This window comes from Pimephales promelas, chromosome 1 (assembly GCF_988280905.1).
Source record: "Pimephales promelas chromosome 1, fPimPro1.hap1.1, whole genome shotgun sequence".
Classification (NCBI taxonomy): Eukaryota; Metazoa; Chordata; class Actinopteri; order Cypriniformes; family Leuciscidae; genus Pimephales; species Pimephales promelas.
In genome coordinates, this window is record NC_142769.1 from 18576148 (window position 1) to 18599728 (window position 23581).

At 37.7% G+C, this 23581-nt stretch overlaps 1 protein-coding gene across 2 annotated transcripts in view; it reads left to right on the forward strand.

Moving 5' to 3' along the window:
• The first annotated feature begins 901 nt into the window (after positions 1–901).
• The window catches only part of nwd2 (NACHT and WD repeat domain containing 2), an 86305-nt gene continuing 63625 nt past the window's right edge, over positions 902–23581 (forward strand). Inside the window, exons 1-3 of one of the 2 annotated variants that reach the window (XM_089128522.1) lie at positions 902–963; positions 4320–4491; positions 19157–19245. In XM_089128522.1, coding sequence (XP_088984648.1) covers positions 4341–4491; positions 19157–19245 — 240 coding nt within the window. In that variant the 5' untranslated portion in view covers positions 902–963; positions 4320–4340. Of the gene's footprint in view, positions 964–1690; positions 1993–4319; positions 4492–19156; positions 19246–23581 lie in introns of those variants that run through there. The other variant, XM_039669869.2, reaches the window with a different exon arrangement.

Sequence of the window (23581 nt, forward strand, 5' to 3'; positions counted from 1 at the left end):
CATATGGTGCTTTTCAGCAGACAAAGAAAGGAAGTTGGGCTTTGATTTATGGGTCTCATTGGCTAGTGGGTGTCTCTGGTGACAATGTCGGTATACAAGGATGAATGCACAAACATGCATGTGTGCGCACACACACACAGACATAGACATTATTGCTTGTCTCTCGCTCTGTAAAGCTCATTGCACATGTTTTATGTACAAATTATATCTCCATTCGCAAGAAATTCGCATTTCTGCAAACAAACAAACAGATTCCTCACACTCTCAAAAGCCTTTTTGCAATGGTGTGGCAAAAAAGCACACCAAAAAAGCATTGAGTCTGATTAGATAACCATAATTCAAAAGGACCGCATTGTCCCTATAGAGCTGTTCTCTTTGCATGGCTGCTTCTGTAATGATGCATAATGATACATCCACATTATTGCAGATGTAGATTATATGGTCAGAATGAAGGCTGTTTGTGTGCGCTTTTGCTCAACTTGTGCTGTTACTACAAAACCTCAAAGCAGTGTTTTCAGCATGTTTTGCAATCATTCAGTGGGATCCATATAAAAAATGTTGTGCACTTCACTTTCCCTAATTGCCCATGGCATGCTGGGTCTGTTTAAACAAAACCCCATCACATTAGCTTCACACTGCTCAGTATATGTGAGAGATTAGGATCTTTCGCACTGCTCTGTGATCAGCACTAACCACCCAAACATGGCCAACACTACTACGAGAGGTGCTGCAAAACCGAACTGGAATCAGAAGAGGGCAGTTCCTTCCGCCTTGGAGGGATTACAGCTTTACCAGAAGAGGGAAGGAAGGAAAGGTTAAGCCACTGCTGGTTGCCAGATTCAACACCTTTCTTTTTGCAGTGTTCATGTGCGCCTCACGCAGAGGGTCTGGCCCTTTATATTAGAGCACAGTGTCAACAGGACCCAGAGGGAAAAAACAGCAGCACAGCAATCGTTGAGAACAGTAAGTTATTTTACCTAACAATATATATATTAACTAAACTAATGTTTGATTTATTAAACCATGTGTTTGATGAAACATGCTTGTTCTAATTTATTAGTTTGAAGACATATTTTTGCAGATAGATAGATAGATAGATAGATAGATAGATAGATAGATAGATAGATAGATAGATAGATAGATAGATAGATAGATAGATAGATAGATAGATAGATAGATAGATAGATAGATAGATAGATAGATAGTGTCCTATGGGCTCAAATTACAGGTTAACCTCAAGTTCTGTGTGATATTTGAAATGTGCCTAAGAACAGAGCGCATTATATATATACTGCCTAAACTGCTTGTCTTGGTTTAAGCTGGTCTTCCAAGGGGTCTGAAACCATCTAAAACCAGCCAGCAGACCTGACAAGGATGGGAGACGAGAAATGTTACTGAATTTTTTTAAATGCTATTTTCTCAGTCTGTAATCTACGAGAACATGTTTGTTTTATTAAAAAAAATATTTCAGCATTTGTTATATCTGCGCAATAGCAGAAACATAGCATTCTTTGGTCCATCTTTGCGATGCAAATAGGCGAGGTTTGAGCATTTCCCCGAGCGCGAGCAGCAATGCAGTCCAATCAATTACGTTTAATTCAATTCACTTAAACTTCCAGCGCGCTGCGAAAGAGAAGCATTTATTGATAATGAATTCAGAGCGCTCCTCCTCCTCTCGTACTCCCGTTCGCCGCTGCGCATTAAGAGACAGCTGGCGATGAGAGGAATATCCCTCTACTCTCATCTGTCACCTCACTTGTGTTTTCCTCAAGCACTGCGGACAGAAAACGCTGTGCGCGGAGCTTTATAAGACACGGCACGAGGAGGATGCGGACCGCCGGGGTTTGGCCAGCGACCGTCACTCTCCTGGTCCCCTGGGACTGAATTTCGGTCAAAAATATTGAATGGGCGTTTGTATCCCCGTCTCCGCTGATTTCCGTGGATACCTGCTCGGATATTGTGTGACAAGGCTTCAGGATGAAGAGGATGAACGTAAGCACTTCAAGTGTGTTACTGTGCAAGCATGCTGCCTGCGTTCTATTTGTGTTGAAGCGCGGCTGCTGAGTTTATTTTGTTTGGAATTGGCTTTACTGTGCGATCAACGCGCAACTTTATGGTCTTCGGGTGCGTTTTAGGTGTAATGTTAAGGCATGAAACGTGACTAAGACAAATCGATCTTCAACTCTTTTAAGATTCGCGGTTTGCTGGACATTTATCGATTGTTCGTTCCAGATTTGTGCGGAGATGCAGTTCGTGACCGGGTGCGTTTACGCGTTTTTTTTCTATGGCTACATCATTAACGCTGAAAATCATTATAAAGTGAGAAAGTAGGCTATGCTCTAGTGTGCCTTCTTACAAAGGCAATTGCAGGCATTGCTCAAGCATAAGTAATTTACAATTAATTAGAAATGGGAATCGATTCTGGATACGATTCTGATTCCTTTCAACGATTCAGTTTCCTTAACGGTTTTAATAGCAACTCCTATTAGGCTAATAAAGAAAAATCCAATTTTTAATTGCATTCATCAGCTGCATTTCTATAATAAATATAGTTAATTTAGGAATTTCAAAGAAAGTTTACACATAGGCTACTTTTCATTTGCCTTTTATCAAATAATTGGCCCCAAGTAAAATACAAGTAGGCTAACTAAGTAAAAATACAAATACCATTCATTCATTCATTCATTCATTCATTCATTCATTCATTCATTCACATGCACACAGCTAACAAATAATGTGTAGGCTATCTTTAAAAAAACCCATAATGTGTATCTTTAAATAAAATAAGTAGCCTCATTTGGGGGGATTTCTTTCAACTTGACAGCGTTTTAAAAACGAGCTGGAAAAGATAAAAGCACATATCAATCAAGCGTTTTGACTACAACGCCCACGCTATATGGTCAAAGAATTCCGATGGGTCACAGCTAGAATTTTGTGTAAATCCGGCTTATTTGTTCGAGAATCGCATTACACTGACCGCTGTGTTTTGTCCACGTTCACACAGCTACAGATAAGGTTGTAAATCGTTAAGAGAATGGTAATACTCTTACTTTTACACATGCACCCGTAAGGTGATTAACAACAATGACAAACTCATTTTAATACCAAACTGACTCCCTTACTGACATTCAAGTAAACTTGTGCGGAACCGTACTAAACAAACTTGCCTGTCACTTCATTCAAGGCTACAATTTAAGGGTATTTACTCATTTATTAAATAAGGTTGTTTAATATTGTTAAACTATTTAGCCTACGTATGTGTTATGGGCAATCTTGCACAACATGGATTATTTAAAAGATTAAAACACAGAAAATCTTTCAAGCCATAGAAAAGAATGAAAGAATAGAAAAGTAGAATAGAAAGAACCTTTCTCAACATTTAAGAAATGAATCCAATCTAGGTGCCAGTTCATCTGTCAAATCTAGTATTCTGTTCCGAATTGAATTCAGCCACTGTCACTATGGTTACGAAAATAGATTAGAAAATAGACAGTATTTGTTTATACAGTCACACCCATTAATACATATTATTAATCCCAAACACTTGACTGTGTGAATGTATTTTGTTTATTAATTAAAACAAAGCAGCTCATAAGACTCACTGTTTTGGGAGTCTGGCCATACTTTATATTTTTAATAAACCTAAAAGAGTAATTTTTACAGGAGTCGTACTACACTGGTCTCTGCAACTTTTGTGTTGTAAATTCAAATGGAACTGCCTCTGAATATAAACTAGTGCTTGATTGTCAAGGTGTGATCATGTTTACCACAGTTCAGCCGATGACTGTTACCACTGTTCAGAAAAACGAGTGGGAAAACCCACTCATTTTAATAGGAATCCACACGATCAGGGAATTAATGTGAGGCTCAAAGATTTCTCCACACTGATTTTTTCTTTACTCAAATTCATCACAATGACAACAGAAATTTGCTCGGGTTGAAAGTGGAAACTGTACTTTATGATTCATTACACCATTGGCAATAGTGGACCTTTTTTGCTTGTGAAATTTAGTTAAATTTACTACATCCTCAGTCTTGAAGAGATTCCTCTAAATTGGTGGTGATGGCGCGGTGGATAAGACACATGGCTTTGGTGTGAGAGACCCGGGTTCGAATCCACTGTGAGACACCAATGTGTCCCTGAGCAAGACACTAACCCCTAGTTGCTCCAGAGGCATGCGTCCTCTGACATATATATATAGCAATTGAAAGTCGCTTTGGATAAAAGTGTCAGCTAAATATAAATGTAAATTGTGTACATAGCAACCATCCATCCATTCCAGTCCCGGATTTCTAAAGTTGTTCAATTCTGTCTGCAGCCTCGCTGGAAGTCGCCACCCATGTGGCCGTCCGTAGTGGGCAGCAGACAGCCCTGTCCCCGTGAATCTGCTCTGCGTAAGGCAGCCATTAGTGGGAACGTCCTTGCACTCCCACCGTTCCATGTACCCACGGGCAGGAGTGTCCGGGTCTTCATCTGTGCCAACCCTGATGGTAAGTAGCTTTTTCCCTTATACTGTAAATGTGAAAAAATATATATACTTTGGGTTCTTCATAGTGCCACCTTTAAAGAAGTAATTTGAAGGTACATCAAATATCCGTTCCTAATAATGAGCTTACTGGAGGAACCGTTTATGGTCTTTAGAGTTCTCAATTTTGCAAATTCCCCAGAGAACTACCTTTAAAATTGGGCCTAGAGGTTCTCTAGAAGGTTCTGCCAATGTGATTACAAGGCACCATTTTGGAGTTCCTAAGATCATTATGTTGGTTTCACTTTATTTGGATGGTCCCTTTAACACATTCAGTTGACTATAAGTAACGTTGCACCTACATATCAACTCTCTCTAAAGTATTAGTAGACTGGTAGGGTTAGGGATAGAATAAGTTGACATGTAGTTGCAAAGTTACTTATAGTCACTAGTTGGAGGAGCATCACAATAAAGAGTTGGCAGATATCCGCGGTCTACTAATACTCTAATGAGAGGTAGCTGCAAGGTTACTTATAGTCAACATAATGTTCAAAAGGGACTAAAGTTATCTTTAATTTTGAAATAGTTTAGAATATTCATGATAGGTGCATGAATATGTGTGTGAGAACTTGAGAGTCACCTAGACCCAAGGACCATACTGACGGCAGTGCACAAACACACTGTTCTGTCAAGCAGACTGACACCTGTTAATGCGCGAGCGATGTGCAAGACGTGATTTATCATCCAATGTGTTAATGAAAAAGATTTTACAGTAATGAATTCAGATGGCAATGGCAGTTCCACATCATGCCGTTTCATAACACATGCTGCCATCCTCAGAGATATGGTCATTGCTAATGTCTGCAGGACCGTTGTCCCATGTGCTTTGACAAGAGCAGCAGTGACAGCAGTTAGTGGAGCCGTCTGTCTCAGCACTGAACACGGGTTTCAACAATCCACAAAAACACTGGCCAAGCAACCGTGACACAAAATACTGTGCTGCTTTACAGTCATACACTCTCTAATATTAATATATGGGAGCTCTCAGTCTTCAGTTTGCTCGTGGCTGTGTGAAAGTGGTTAACAGAGTGGGGATTTCTTACTCCTGTCCTGGTCATCATTTCCACCATCAATTGCTCATTTTTACATCTTAAGGCTTAAACCCAGGGCTACTTAGAACTGACCTCAGATTTAATGAGTGCCAGGGGAACTAGGCGGCACATATAGTATGCAGTCATAGATTTAAATATGGGCTGCAGGGAGACCTTAAAATAGTACTTCTAATCTAGGAGTAAACAAGCCAAGGGAAAGTATAAAATGGGTTAGGAGGGAGATAGAGAAAGAGGAATGGAGAAATGAGCGCAGATAGGTGAGGATGAAGTGAAAGGAGGGAAGATACTGGTGAATAAATTAGATCGGAGCAAGGACGTCTTAAATAAAATGATGACCTTTCAAGCCGAAGGATTCACGATAAAGACTCCTCTAAATCGAAGCTATAACATAGGCGACCTCGTCATATTATACCAGCCGATGCACTCATTCCTGATGTGGTCACATGCATTATTCCTAAATAATGATAATAATAATAATAATAATAATAATAATAATAATAAAAACAGGTCATTATTTACGGGTAATTAATAATATCCAATATAATAACTACTGTGTACTTGGCATTTGCTACAATATACTTGTTTACCAAATACATGTTTACCTCTTTAACCCCAACCATAACTCTAAAATACATAACTCGGAATATAGAACATAGTTACACAGTTTATCCATGTTAAGGCCCACTAATATAAAGTGTGACCAAATTAATGTATTATTATTTAAAAAAAAACAAAAAACATTGTAATTATTTTTATAATTATTTTAGTTTATAAGGAGGAAGTTGTCAAGTTAAATACTTTCTCATATATCCTAATTTAATTTGAAGAGACAATAAGTTATAAATAAGTTATAAATAAGTTATAAACATATTAATTATAAATAAGTTATTCATTCAGTAGATTGATTTTCCTGAAAGGTGTAAACACTGGCTCTGTTGTGCTGTCAAAACACTGTTCAGTTTGTTTGAGTATCCTGACCAGCTGATATACAGCATCATTGGCTCAACCAATGTTTGAGTTTGGGGCAGGAATATGTTTGTTTGACCAGTAGAAGACAGATGGAGTTTTCGGACAACCTGCTTTGAAATGGTTGTTATTTTGTGGAGTTTTATTTTTCATTTAATTAATTAAATAGCTTTAAAAATGAAATAGTTTCCACATTCAAACACCATGCTGAAAACACACTTTGTGCTGTGCAACTTGGTCTTAGGGCCAATCCCAATTCTACCCCTTACCCCTTCCCTTTCCCCTAGCCCTACCCCTTCGCCTTCCCCTTGACCCTTGAAACAGAGTGGCAATGCGTAGGGGTGAAAATATTCCCCTAAAAAATGGGACACCACTACGCCTCTGTTAAACGTCATTATAAGTCGTCGCTAGCGCCTACGTCACAGGAGATGCGCCGATGTTTATCACAACTTCCAAGATCCCGTCGACAACTGCAGTTATCTCAGTTGCGTGGGTTACAGCTATTTTCTTGCATCTTGTGAAGTTCGCAGGAAACAACGGAGACGACGAAAATATGTTGCGGGACTATCGTTAGAAAACTACAGTCATTTTAGCGATTTTTTTTTTTTTTTTTTACAAACGTTTCTGTGAAGAAACTGACCGTAAATATGAACACAATATTGAGTGTAACATAAAGCAAATCATTATTTGTCGTTACAATACTTATTAAAGCCACAACTACTTAAATTTATGGGTCTCCTTTGTCGCTTGGGCAGCCAGCCCTGGGTTAGCAGTGACACTTCTCATACCCCTTCGTTTGAAGTGTGCTCCCGAAAAATCTTCGTTTGAAGGGCTATCTGGCCCTTCACCCTAGCCCTCCCCCTCCAACCAAAAGAGAATTGGGACAGCCCTACCCCTTCACGTGGACGCGCAAAACGGAGGGGAAGGGGAAAGTGAAGGGGTACGGGGTAGAATTGGGATTGGCCCTTACACTGGAATATTGGAAATAGAGTGAGTCTGAAGCCAATGTTCTACTCCTGAAATATGAGATTAGAGAAATTTTGTTCTGGTCAAAAGCAGTCAAAAACCCTGGAAAGGCAACTGCTTGAAAATGGTTTAGAGAGAGGCAAAGGTGACGGTGTGTGTGCTGACTGAGAGAGTGTGAGGTGGAGTGCGGAATCTAATGTACTGAACCTTTAGATGCACAACTTAGAGGTGATGTCAAGGTAGAGAGTTAATGACACTTTGAGTGGCTGAACAAGCCAGCTGGGCTTTGGTGCAATGCTCTTCCCCCTGAAGCACTAGAGGGAGCAATTTAGACATCACATATTTTACAAAAAGGGAGTTGGCCTTGCACACACAGTCTCATAACAACTGTTATGTCGTACTATTCTCACTCTTATACATCCCTTGACATGAGAGGAGTGATTTCAATTTGGTTAGAGCTATTGGATAAGTCAGCTCTGTGATTTAGGGGGTCTACTAGGGGCAGTTAGGACAGCAGTTGCTGGAGTCTTGCTGAGGTTGAGATTGAGGCTTTGAGGAAATGAATGTGATAACATTATATGCTCGTTTTTATTGTTGTTGTTGTTTGTCTCTTAGTAGGGTAACCAAGGGCAACTAGAGTTTTATGTGCAGGAGTTTTATTCTGCTTTAAGGACCTTGAATTTAATGTGTTATAACAGCATGAGAGGTGTTAGGTGTTAGATTTATTATGGTGCATTCAGATTGTATTCAATGCTGGGTTAAATGGGTTAAATCAACACAGGCTTATTGGAAAAACACAAAATACGTACCAATACAAATATAGTGCTGCGCAAAACGAAAAATACGTACCTGTACCAATATATACGGCTGCAGTTTCCAAAAGAAATGAAAAGCTCGTTTTATCCTTTTCATACAAAATTATGATTATGGGCTAATATGTGTTTGTTAAGACTTATTTTCAAGCAGCTCCTTGCAAAATATTACATTAGGATTGTGCATGATTTGTCAACGAATTCTCTGGTGATTGCATCACTTGACCAGCTCCATATGTTTGGCTTTTCTGACATATTAAGCTTGCTCGGTTGCTCAGCTGGTACAGAATTGTTCTTCTGATGTGAAGAACTTGGCTACGAATCCCGTGAAACATGAGTTACGGCAGAAGAGCTCAAAGGGCATGGTTGCTTCAGCAATTGCGTTTTTATGTAACATTTATTGAATGCTTTTAAAGGTGCATAGTGCAGTGCAAATTTCAGAAGTTTTACGCATAAAGAAATGATCCTCTGGATGGTGTACGGTCACTTTAAATAAAGACTGTAGTTAGTAGTTTTCTAGAAAATGGGTTTCAAACATGTAAAGTGTGGGTCACCCCCTCAATGCTTGTCAAACGTCAACTTTCACACGTTTCACACTCATTTGCTGCAGTCGCTGTAGATACGCTAGTTGTGTAGAGTTGTTTGGTGATCTAAGAGCTAAAATTAGAAAATGGACCACACTTATTATCATCCTTTACCAGTCAAGACAATAGGAAAATCAGTTCTTGTACAGCCTAAGAAGCAGAAAAGGTCTCAAGACAAAGCACAAGCATAGACATTTATACGGCATACACAAGATTGCCAATAAAGTTGCCATTTTTTGTTGGTTCGGTAAGGTAATTATTGTGTAAACTGCTCTATAAATGTACTAGTATAAATGTACTAGTATTAGTTTAATTTACATAAAACTCAGAGACAATCATATTGATTCCACATCAGTAGATGGCACTACAGTATCTTACACTGTTGTGTTATCTTCCATTTGAAGTACACAAATAACAGCAATGTTAGCGCTAGCAAAATTGCGCTAACTACTGAATGGACTTTTACAACTGTAAGAAGGGTTATTAGAGACATAAGCCAGTTAGCATTGTCATGACTTCATTTTCAAAGACTCAAAATTGATTTGTCACAGCTCAAGTGACTGGCTCAAAAACATCTCCCATGAGCAGAGATACTGTAGCAGACCTATGCCGGCTGAGCAATTGCCGTTGGGATAGCGTTCTTAAGCTATGATAGACATCCCTGGTTGAGTCAGGATTGCTGTGTTGGGCTAGTCGGACAGTTTGTGCAATGCTTTTATTAAACGGCAAATTAAACTTTTATAGTATTTTAACATTGGAAAGATGAACACTCTTCACCTTTAATACAGCATTGTTTAGTAAGCACTGCATTCAAAAAACACTAAAATACCTTATAATGATGGATAATTATGTGCTTTGAACGTTCAGATAATTTTTTGCCTTTGAGCTTTTGGTAATTAGTTTACTAATGCCACGTAGCTAATGGTTTGCCAACAGGAATGTGTTTTAGTCACAGATGGGATTTCGGTCAGGCGCCTTTTGATGGGGAGCAATTCTCATTGCATCGTCCTCCATCTTGCGACCTCACCTAATCCCTCAGAGTCTTGTGCTTCAGCATCAGACAGCTGTATCAATACTGAGCTCATCTATATGCGACCATCCGTTCAGGACCCGTGCTGCCGGAGACACATGTGGGAGCCCCATGGGAGGGACTGAACAAAGGCTTTAACCCAGATTATAGACAGGAACAGACACAGCATTGAGAGTGAGATGCACGCCTGCTGCTTGAGATTCTAAATGACACCTATATTCATCAACTATTAAGGCGTTAAGTGACTATTAAAAAAAATGTCATCGATCGTAATGTGGTGTGACATCTATTTTTGCTAGACGATACCATTCAGTTCTAAAATGTAGGTTATAACTTGTGGGAACAAATTCTTCATTTGTAGCCACAACATCTTGGCCATGTAGGGCTCTGTACATTCGAGAATATTCAACAAGAAATATGTTGCAGGACCTGATTTTATTAAATGAGAAATGATTGGCACATGACACATTAGCATACATGCCAGAATTGAGCCTGGTGGTTGGAGGGTAGGGGTTTGTGACATTAGTTATTCCTTTTTGACAAAAGATTGATCACCCAAACATTTAAAAAAAAAAATGACACAGAATGCTTTATTGGGTTTCAAAAAAAAAAACTAGAATTTTTTTTGACCTGTTACCTAAAACGCACAGAAAAGACACAAAAAAACCCAGCATGATATTGCAATATTAACTATCAGTGGAGAGCCTAAAGAATAGAAAACTGATACAGACAAGTAGAAGAGAACACTATGCTTCAGAAGGGTTGAAATAGGCATATAAAATGGCAAAGAAGCTCCGATATCCAGTGATTATTAAAGCTTAGCAGACCAAGAAAGGCATAGAGCGAGTGAAAAGGGGAAAAAAAGATCTAAAAAGAAAGCCATTTGATACATTAATGGTTAAAAATCTAGCATCTAGCATATGTTTAGGCAGAAAAACAACTGAAAAACAACAAAGAATGTATTTTGTGTGAACAGACTTTAAATTTAAAGTTCATTTTTAATGCATGGGAGCTAAAAAAAGAAATTTAATTCTTCTATACATCTGAGATGTTTAAAGTCAGACATTCGGGCTTTGATTGGGGCTACAAGGCTTTATTATAGAAATTATAAGTCTTGTTCAAGTCTTTTATTTCTTACAGCCTTTCACAATGCCCTCCTTCATCTTTCCTCGCTTTCCTTTCTTTATACATTCAATGCAATCTGGTTCAATAAAAGCTTTACCGGCACCACCCACCCCCATAGTGAATGAGCTCACTAGTCATCTCTCCTCTTTTTTTAATATCTTTCTTTATCATTCTCAATCATATCAGACACTTCAAATATGCAACATGTAAATGTGAAGGCCAGTACAGTGGCTCATATAGCTGATGGTTCCTTTAATTTCTCTCTATTTTTCTTCCTTTCTTTTTCTTTCTCTCTCTGCACATTTCAAACCCATATCTTTGACACAATTTCCTGATGGATACACTTTGAAAGCTTCAATCTGTTATGGAAATGCACTGTATAAAGTGCTCCCCAGTGCGTGGCACGTTAATTCATTTATGACTATATGAAAGTATCTACTTACGAGGTGCATTTCCCTGGTGTTTTGCCCGTCTATACGTGTCTTGTCTACTAACTGAACACTAATGTGGTCTAAAGATTTTCTTTTGTTCTGGGGATGGTTTGTGATGTGGGGAGATTATTTTAACCTTTCATTAGACCATATACTTTTAAAGGGGTCATGAACTGGCTTTTTAAATTTTATTATGTTGTTATCTGAGGTTAACTTATGATGTTCGCTTGGTTTTTGCATTCAAAAACATCACAATGAACAAGTAATAGGCTATTTTGTACCCAAGTTTTGAGCTTACCTGAAAAACGGTCGGTTTTTATGGGCGTTTCGCACTGAAGACTTGGAAGTAAACGCCCACTGCTGTGAGTGGATAACAGTTTTGCATATTATAATGAGTTTCAACTCACCTTGTCGATGCACTTGGGGGAAATTGTTTTGAAAATGTCCAATGTTGTAAAATGACAACCGGAATGATTCGACCCAGAGAGTCCGTGTGTTGCACAATTCCTGTCAGGTCCAACATAGACGGCACAGCACCGTTCTTTACTCTTAATCGGTCTGCAAATCCAGTCTTGTTTACAAAACAATCCTCAGTGAAATGAAGCGAACAGACGATGATGTTTTACCCTCATCAGCTGGAACGTCCCCCACGAGTCGTTTGCAGAGCCTGGTGTCAATAAAAGCTTTTATTGGACTAACAAGGACGTTTTCAGTTCAGGATATTCGACCTCTTAGATGTCAAAAGCTCAAGGAAAATTTGATTTCTCAGTTCATCACCCCTTTAAAAAGAAGTTAATTCACCTTTTATCTTTTATACACTCTAAAAAATGCTGGGTTTCAACCCATGGTTGGCTCAAATATGGACAAACCCAATCGTTGGGTTTAAAAATGCAATTAAAAAAGTGAAACCAATGCTTGGATTTGTCCATATTTGACCCAACCATGGGTTGAAACCAGTGGCGTGGGCAGAAATTTAATTTTGGGTGGGCCAGTGAAAATGTGAGTGGGCCTATAGTTTTTCGGTAACACTTTATTTGAAGGGGTGTGCATAAGACTGACATGACACTGTCATAAACATGACATAACACCTGTCATGAACATGAAGTAGTCTTTATTAATGTTTATGACTGTTGTCATTAAGTGTCATTCGGTAAATTATGACACTTTTAATGCAAAGTTGACATTATTTAAATTGTCTTTGTTATGACAACTTGACATTAACAAAGACAAAAATGTCTTTGTCATGACAACTTGACATTAACCAAGAAATCATAACCTGTCAACCTGACATCTTTATAACTAGTCCAACGTGTTCCACTTTACTTGAGGTAAGGGGAAATATTAATGACAGTGTTGTTTGACAGCATTTGACAGTGTAATAACCCTTAATGACATCTTTATAACTAGTACAATGTGTTCCACTTTATTTGAGGACAAGTAAAATATTCATGACAGAGTTATGGTGTCATGACGGCTAAAGTCAAAACCAACCACATATGACAGGGTAATGTGATGTTAACGCAAAGCTAAATAACTTCTTTAAGTTTGATAATTAGACCTGTTATGACATATTTGTGACAGGTTATGATTTCTTGGTTGATGTCAAGTTGTCATAATCAAGTCATTTCTGTCTTGGTTAATGTCAAGTTGTCATAACAAAGACATTTTAAACAATGTCAACTTTGCATTAGAAGTGTCCTAATTTACCGAATGACACTTAATGACAAAAGTCATAAACATTCATAAAGACTCCTTCATGTTCATGGCAGGTGTTATGTCATGTTTATAACAGTGTCATGTCAGTCTTATGCACACCCCTTCAAATAAAGTGTTACCAGTTTTTCATAGAAAAAAATGACTTCAATCAATAATAATTAACCTTAGAAAGTAGAAAAATTAATAGACAAACTGCAAAACCAGTATATTTGTATTCGGCAAATCATCATGTTCAACCAACAGAGCTCTATTAATTCTGGATAAACCAGTAGACAATAACCTGTCTATTTTATTCAGGCTAATCAGCAGTGTAAAGACAGTTCACCCGAAAGTAAAATAAGCTAAAATAAACAATAATAATATCGCAGTTAGATCAGCGGGTAAACCCGTGTCAGGCTGACCGGGAGAGAGGGAGAGAGAAGCGGCCGCCGCCAGCACCTGACTAACCTTCTTGTGGGTTAATGAGTCTGAAGAACTGGGATGTGTGGACTCGGTAGATGAAGGCAGTGGCGTGTCTTCTTCCTCAACTCTCATTTTTTACAAATAGCACATTAAAGAAAGTTGTTTAGCCATTATTGTGGCGCCGGTGCCAGTGAGAGTTTTCCTGTCGGAACCCCCAGCAACCATAGCAACCAATAACGTTCCGGAGGGAGGCTTTCTATAACTTGCTTCGACAGTTCCATTTTATTTGGGAAACGAATTAAACACACACAGCAGTCAACAATAAATCAGGTATATATTAATATATTTTCTTAAATACATCATTTGAATAATAAAAATAAACTAAAAATGTATTTTTTATCAAACTTGCCTGGGCGGGCCTGTGAGTAACGTGGGCGGGCCTGTGCCGCCCTGGCCCAATATTGGCTACGCCCCTGGTTGAAACAACCCAGCATTTTTTAGAGTGATGACCACATGTTTTTAAGTTCTTTGCTTGCTTGGATAGTCAGGTTTTTGTTTTTGTAAGGGTGAAGAGAAGATGAAAGCATAGAAAGAGATATATATATATATGAAGTATGGAAAGTTTATTCCACAGCATTTATTATTGGAAAAGAACAACAAAATTGCACAGGAAAACATAGTGAAAGAGAAAAGTAAAAGGCTGAGACTAGATACTTTATAGGACAGCCCAAAAAAGAACTGAATGGAAAGTTATAAAAGATTAAAAACATGAAAGCCGCACAAGCTGTTGAACTCACCAATAATCTTGACTTGGCTGACACAGATAGAGCTGCTGTGGCAACACGCTGTGTTGGCTGCCTGTAGCCAGAGGTTTCAGAGCACATGATTGGCCTCATCTTCCACAGAGAGCTCTCCAGTCTGATTTTCCCGTTCTCAGTCGAAATATCAACTATCAGCAGAGAGCCTAAACAATAGCAAACTGATACTGTCAAGTAGAAGAGAAAACCATGCTTCAGAATCAAGTTCAGTTACCTTTTGTTCTCATTCCAAGGTAAATCAAAGCTTAGCAGACCAAGAATGGCATAGAGAATGTGGAAAGGGAAAGAAAGATGCAAAATGATATGTTTGACTAAGTAAGCATCATCTAGGTGAAACGTTTCACCTTTTGTGTCATGATTCTGGCATCATGTTGTTGATTTTACTAGTCTTGTGTCAGGATCATGGCAGAACCATGTTTTGTGTAGGCTATGTGCTTGTGTTGTCTTGTTATCCTCATCTTGTCATTATTACCTAGTCTGTGTCACCTGTTCCCCTCATTAGTTTCTCCCTATTTAATCCCCTTGTGTTTGCTGTCTTGTGTTGGTTCATTGTCAAACATTGTGTTTTGCGATCTGTGAGTATTTAGTCTAAATCTTGTGATATGAATTGTGGTTTGTGTATCTGTTTGTTTTCTTTTCTTAGTCATAAAGTCTGAATCCAGTCCTAGTTTACTTTATTGTATTAGTCTTGGAATAATGCCCTTCAGTTCTGTTTTGCCCCCTTGTGGGTTTTGTTTTCTCTGTTTTGTCTTCAATAAATTGTGTGTAGAGTATTCAGTCTGTTTTTGGGTTCGTCTATCTGCGTCCTCATGACATGTTTGTTACAATTTCGATGATTATGGCTTACAAACCATAAATACGTAAATATGTCACTTTGCATGTAATGAGTCTACATAATAAATTAGTTTCACCTTTTAAGTTGAATTACTGAAATATAGTAAAGTAACTTTTGCACCATATTCACATTTTTCGAGTTTCATCTGTATTATGCGACCTTGGAATCAGACTGTCGTCTTAGCAAAGCAAATTGAATGTTCATGTTAGAGACTATTTTAGGTGTCAAAGGTTTGTAATTGCAGATTTAATTGGTTTGTGAATAGGGTACCGAGGGTGTTTGAGAGTGTTTGTTTAATTTTGCCTTGGTACTAGCTGCTGTGTACAGTAGTAAATACAGTAAGGCTGAGTATCCTCAATGTGTCAACTCTCATATTGTCTCATGTTGCCCTGATTTTCTGTGACAAAGGGCATCATGTAATATTCAACGACATACACTACAGCTGTGTGCAAGATTCTGAAGGCATTAGAGGAAATTCTGCTATTTTGCGTTTGTATTATGTAACACTTTTTTTCACTCCAAATTCATTAATAATTGAATAATTTAATGACTTTAAATAATGTTGCTACAATGACAGTCAGGCTGCATGAACTGTACAAATTTGTTTATCATACCTGATCATCAGGTTCTCCAGCATGATTTGAGATGATCTTCAATGGTAGAAGATTGTAGAACGGTAGAACTAAGTGAGGACATGACATCTTGTTCAATGTCTCTAATTTACCAATTTGATTTGAATACTTCTTAGTTTTATGTCATCTCGTGAACAGAAAGATCATGAACAATTTAAAAATCCTGCAACTTTCTGTTCATTTCCAGGTTTTGAATCTCAGATTGTCTATGTGATCACAGACGTCATGTTTGTTTTTGCTCTGCTACTAGCAGCAGAGAACAGTAGTCACTACAGTGTAAGCTGGGGAATCTCTGTTTTCAAGCCTTGCTGGCAGCTTTCCCCTGAGAAAAGACCAGTGTTGAAGTGACAGCAAAAGACAGGGACTAAAAGAACAATGTTTGGAACTGTTTGTGGAATGTGATTTTCCCATAAGCATTCATGCATATGATGGAAATTATCTGAGAGGGAAAGAACTGCAGTGGTATTTTGGACAAAAAACACCATAGAATAGTTTGAAGTACTATGGAAATACTACGGTACATGACTACAGTAATCAATCATTAACAGTGTTGTTAATGTTAACTAAAAATGAAGCAATAACTTGAAAATTAATTTAAAAAATGCAGAAATAAAATATAAATATTAGATGAAAAGTAAAAAAATAAATAAAAATAAACAGAGACTAAAAAACAATAACAAAAACAAAGGCGTAGGTTTATGACGCAGTGAAAAGCTGAATGATGGGACTTGCTGTCAAGCTAATGGATCTAATAATGTTTATGAATGAGTGCAAACATTCATGTTTTTTAACGTTACGGTGGTATGAAGCAGGTCGCCATTGCTAAAGAGACAGATAGCAAACGCGAGACCCGCGGATATAATGGAATAAGGACATTTAATTCAACCGAACTACCCGCAAGTGTTGGATTACTCACACAGGTCAGTTTCTTAGACGAATTAAACTTGTGAGGTAACGCAGCGCTGCTTAACCTGATCTACCGTTACACTATCAACAGCATTTAAATGTGTTTTGAAAGTTAAAATGTTAGTGTTAGTTTGTTTGCTATACGAAACTAGCGGTACACTAGATCAACATTAGAATAACATACTGACCATATTCTAACATTTCATCATGTTGAGCTAATGTTATATACAGTAAGATTGATTTGTTTTATGCACATTTGCTTACTTGTCTAATGAACCTGTCAAGTTGTGACTCGTGAAGCTCTGTCAAGTCCAAGTTAGTCGTGGACATGGAGCTCTCGGCATTTCAAAAATGCCACGCTGATATTGATCCTCATTTTAGTTCTCCTTGTTCGTCCCTAAGTCAGCTGGCCATGCTCTGTTTGCCATGGTTACATCATGGCTATGGCAGTATGAACGGAAACCGAGGATAGCACCGATATTGCGTCATTGCAGGTGCCAATTTTTTCCGGGACGGCCACTTTTTTAAAATTGGAGACTTTTGGGATATTGTAAGTATACAACTGAAGGAAACATCACACTCTGCAAGTGATTTTGGGATATTTTATTACAAAATTCTTGCATTTTGTACATTCAATATCAAAGACCATCACCTTGTTACTGACACTGACACATTTTGTAATTGCACCTTTTTTAGAACTCTGAATAAATCCATATACACACTAAGGGGCAGATTTACTTACCATGGCAAATAAGTGTGAGAGCGCAATTCCAAAACAGCGCAGATGGGACTGAAAAGTTCTGCATGTGATCTACTGACAACACACAAACTAAAGGACAAACACGCAGTCAGATCATTCTGAATAAATCCATATACACACTGAATAAATCCATATACACACTAAGGGGCAGATTTACTTAACATGGCAAATTAGTGTGAGAGCGCAATTCCAAAACAGCGCAGATGGGACTGAAAAGTTCTGCATGTGATCTACTGACAACACACAAATTAAAGGACAAACACGCAGTCAGATCATTTCCATAATGACCAACGCAATCTACCAGGTAGAGTCTGGTTTAAGACGTGCTTTTTTGGGGTGGTAAATAATGGCGCAAACAACACTACATTGACGAGCGCAAACATTAGTACAGTAAATAACCTTTCATGATTCATTTAAATACTCTCCTGCCATAAATTTGTGTCTGAAAGGGAAACTCCTAAAAATGCATATGCAGTAAGGTCAGCCTCAAAAACAACCCTGTCCACGTCTTTTCAGCGTTAATTTTTCACTTTGTGTCTTTAGTAAATCCTGACAGTAGTTTTTTAACGGCAAAAGAGGGTTTGCGCTGGCGCAATCTGTTAGTAAGGATATGTTTACACGGTAACGATACTGAAGAGAAAACGCAAAAGTGGCGTTGTGTTATCACGTTTTATTCTTCATTTAGACAAGCGTTTTGGGTGGGAAATCCACGTGCATATGGTAACGTAAAAGTGTGTGAAATTCAATGTAGTATACACTCCAGGCACCTAGGTGGCGATGTGGAGCACTGCCACACAACAACACCAAGTCCACGCGCCTGCGTACAACCTTCACTGTCAAGCAGACTTTCGCGTTTTTACCCTTTACACCGGAACGAGGCGTGGAGCGTTTTTAAGATTTCCACTCTTGAGGGTGGTTTCACTTTTTTGCGTTTTTAAGCCCCCAAAACGCCGTCGCCGTGTAAAAGAAAGGCACATCCAATCAAATATTTTTAAGTTTTCACCCGGAATCGTTCTCGTGTAAACAGGGTCTAAGTCTGGCCCTAAAGCCCCGTCCACACTACTGCGTTTTCATTTAAAAACGGAGACCTTTTGCTACCTTTGCACCTACCGTCCAGACTAAAACGGAAAAAACGAAGACCTAAAATGGAGAAGTTAAGAAACGCTGCAGCTCCGTTTTGCATTTTGAATCTCCGGAGGGCGTTTTAGTGAAGACGGAACAAAACGGAGGACTTTGGAAATGCTGACACAGTGGCTCACGCTCGGCTCTATGATTGGGTGTCATCAGTCATGGCATATCCTTCCCTGATTCGTCAGCCACTGGCTACACCAGCACTCGCATGTTCAGTGTTGGTGAACGGTCACGTGATCCACGTTTTCAGTCGTTTTAATGTGGATGGAGATCAATGCTGATATGCAGATAAAACGCTGGTGTGAACGGAGATTGTATTCGTTTTAATTCTCTTTTTACACTACGAAAACGCAGTAGTGTAGACGGGGCCTAAGACTTACAAACAAATATATTTGAATACTGACAGTTGATTGTTTTCCCTTTCTGAATATTCATGTGTGTTTTTGTTTTGTTTGTTGTTCCAGATACAGAAGCAGAGAGAAATGCTCTGAAAGAACATGTCTATCCCAAACTACGAGACTTCTGCAGGGAGAACTATGGCATTGAATTTCAGGTAATACAGCCATAAATACTCTACAGCTACCATTAAGCACAAGACAAACAGATGTCTTCAGATTTCTATCATTTATTCTTTTCTAACCTTCTACCTTTTTTATTTTGCTCTCTGGGCTGGAAAGATAAAGTTTCTCAGGGACTATTATGTGATCTCAGCACTGATATGCTCATGTACTGTAAGGCAAAAGCATGTCTCTCTTATATTCGCCCTCAGGAGCATGGCCTGAAATCCATCTCTCTCTTCCCCTCCTCTCCTCTGGAGTTATATTTACAATGCAAATGTTTGTCGTCATAGAGAATGGAGCAGTGGGGAGATTTTTATCATGCGATTTGATAAACAAATGCTTGTCCTAGAAGAGGCACCATGGCCATTGGTGCTGACAGCGTGCTGAGATTTTAATTGAGGCTACATTGGTGTGGAACCGCCTCAAGTAACAGATCATCATGTATAAGACTATGGCTTGTTAAATTTAAACCTTTTCTGTGATTTTTTTAGATGTAGCTGACATTAATGGTTAGTGAAATTTAGAGGTAGTGACATTGAAAATTGTGATAATCCTTCGTTTTCTTTGAAATTGTAAGAAAAACTCTGTTTAATTTCTGTAATATTTGTGTGAATTTAAATAGCTTTAATTATAAAATGTGTATTGTCACAATACTTTATTTGCAGAAACTACAAGGAACCCTTTAGTGAACAATCCTGCTGTACAATATGAAAAAATGGGTATTATTTTTTTTTTTATATTGGCCTGAGATTACATTTAACAGTGTCATTAAATTATTAGTGATGAAATGGAAGTAGCGATAGATCTTTTCTTTCATATTGTGACATGCATCTGAATGAAGCGGATTATCGGAAAAAAAAAGTATTATTGATTAGAAGGAGACAGAATGTGAGCTTGCAGTCTATTGCAATTAAGGGCAAGTTCAAGTCACAAGAGAGAAGTCTGACGTTTCACCAGAAGAGTTTAGACATTTTGATAAAAAATAATGAGGTAAATAAAATGAAAATGAATTGTTCACAATAAGATCAATAAAATATATCCTTAAGCCCCGTTCATGCTGCAAGCTGCACATCAAAATTACATGACCCCATTCACTTTCAACAGAGAGCACGGTATCTCTCGCTTTTTTGAGATCTCTTTAGTCACAGTACCAAAAAAGTCTCGATTCCAATTTCAGTAACATAACCACCAGAAAAGTTAATGTTATTGAACACATGTGAGCACAGATGTTACCAGATGTTACCAAATGGAACATTAAACCTTCCAAAAAACCAGTAAACATAGTTATTTAAGACAATCAGTAAAAAATAAAGACAAATTACAAGCAACATTACAAAGACACAAATGAGGTAAACAATGCTTGTTTTTTCCCTAAGTAGCTTAACAGCAGCATTTAACAATAGCATATTTTTAAGTAAACATACATTGAAAAGAAAGTAATCAGAAATAAAACTAATTAAATTATTAGCATTGTCTTATTCTCAAAGTAATAGAATATTATCTCTTCAGAAATGAAAATGTATTACTGTGTTGGCAGTAAAATAGCTTTACTGTGAATTTATTAAGTCTAACATGCTAAGTTCTAAATGTCTTTTTAAATCTAAAGTTATCCGCCAAGGGCAGTGAGGGTTTTCTCTTTTTCTTGTTAATATGGTTTAGTTAACGTTATTATCTAGTTATTTACTAGTTATTGTTTAGCAGCAGTTATTTTAGGCTGCATTTTCACTGCACATATTTGACACATCCGATTAAAAAAAAACAAAAAAAAACACATCTGTTTACATAGATAAATGCCATGTTTACATTAATAATTAATCTGCTTCATCCACTCCTTTTCAGACATATTGTAATTATTGTTTCAAATACTTTATAGATATTGTTTTTTCACTTCGCTATGTTGCAACAAACCTATTGTATTTTTTATTCTATTGTTTAAAATAACAGCGCAGTCTCATCCCAAGACGTCATACAACTGACGGTTTTGACCATACATCAACATCCGCCGTTTTAGGATACCTTTAAACGTCGGTTAGATGAGGTTATCTAATCCTAACCCTACCCTAGACCTAAACCTACCTCGTCACCTAACTGATTTTTAAGGTAAAGCGTCAGTTGGATGACGCCCCAGGATCGTCATCTAACTGACGTTAAAGGGTACCCTAAAATGGCGGATGTTGATGTATGGTCAAAAGCATCAGTTGTATGACGTCTTGGGATGAGACTGTGTTAAAAATAACATAGCCTAAATAAAGAAAGGATACTTCAAAAGTACAGGTGTAATGTGTGTGCAAGCCGCTTCAGCTCAAGATTTGTGCTATACCACCACATGCATTCAAGTTACATATTTTCACTTCTTGCTATCCAGGGAATTTAACCCATGACATTGTAAGCGCATTGTTTTAGCTGAATACAGGATTTCTACCCGGAACTTAATTTAGACCCTGGTTCCTGCGGTGTAAACACACCGAGTACCACCCCAAAGTTCCTAGTTCATGGGGAAAGTTCCTGCGGTGGAAACATGGCTATTGTCTCATCCTTCAACATAGATCTATCACCGTTCTACCACTGCTTATCCTTTCATGACAGCTTAGTCACATCAGGTGTGACTGATTTGAGAGTGAGATTAGACATCAAGGTCAGTCACCTACCAAAATTATTCATTGATCCATTGTGTTATACATGTTTGGGGTGTTGACTGAATCCATCAGATATCTACAGTAGCCATAGTAACTGGTCAAATTAAAATTTCTTTAGCTGTAAAAAAAAAATGCCATTGAAATTGACGTTCTATTGCTGAGACTCAGATCTCAGTGTTTATAAGTTGAATTAAATGATTATATATCTGATGGGCATATAACAGCACATTATAGTTTTGAGCCTAATGTTTTGATATTTTGAAACAATACATTTAATGTTGTTAATATCTGCAGAACTTTCGTTTTGGGGTCTGATATCCATAAAGGTCTAATTTATATTTCAAAAAGTTTTTATTATTTATCTTGCACAATGTTGCATCACAAGTAAATGTGTATTGTTTTAATGAGGTTTTTATTATCTTACTGGATATGTTGGTCAATAAATTGGCCAAATTATTGTTGAAATGTTAATTTCTCTTTTACATTTAATTTATTAAATTAGTTAATATAAACAGACAGACAGGAAAGCAAAGTTATTGTCAGAAAGGAAGAGAAAAACATTTAAACAACTGGGGTGAGAGAGGGAGAGAGAGAGAGCGAGAGAGAGAGAGAGAGAGAGAGAGAGAGAGAGAGAGAGAGAGAGAGAGAGAGAGAGAGAGAGAGAGAGGTGAGTGAGTGAGTGAGTGAGTGAGTGAGTGAGTGAGTGAGTGAGTGAGTGAGTGAGTGAGTGAGTGAGATAAATGAGAGACAGACATGAAAAGAAGAGAGTTCTCTGAACCAGAAAATATGATGTGGCAAATTGCGATTCTTTCTGGTCACCGTTATTTGATTCTATTTCCTGTGGTGTCCCTGAGAGGGATGGATGCTGGATTGAGTGTGTTTGTGTGTGTGTGTGTGTGTGTGTGTGTGTTCATCTATGGAAGGCTCCTAGTCCAGTCACAGCACACATGCACACTCAATTCCTTTAGCAGTGGTGGAATATCAGGCCTGAAAGCACTGTAACATCACATTGGGGGACATTCTATAAAATAATCCTCTTTATATGACAATTTATAATGATAGTGTTTATTGTCGTATTTACTCTTGATGTATTTTAAAATGGTTAATTTATATGGTTTATTACAGGTTATATGTTATGAGATTTTCCCCTTACCTTAATTAATATCATGATAGCTAGATATCTTATTGCAAAATACATTTCTTTAAAGGTTAACCAAGAGTTGCCTATTTTAATAAGTAAAATTAGAACATATGGCAGATTGTTTTTGATCACAGATGGTTTTAAAATCAGTAATATCAATTAAAACTTTAATGAGATTAACTGTATGAGAAAATAAAAAATGACTTAAAATAAAGTACAATTTCAAAAGATTTTGATAGTCCACTTTAGATATTCTGCTAACTAGTAAAATGTCAAATACCAGTCATTAGAATATAAGTAGACTCTCTGCTTATTATCTGCTAACAATTTATTTTGATTCCCAATACATTGTACTGACCATAAGTAGCTTTGCAAGTGTCAACTTATTTTACTAACCCTAACTCTAAATGAACAATCTACTCACACTGATCTCATGAAGTAGCGTGTGTATGACACGGCAATTCGTATTTCCATTTTTGGCGTGCTTTCAAGACGCATAATCGCTTTTCAGTGTGTTTATGAACGCCGTTTACTTAACGTTATTACTGTATA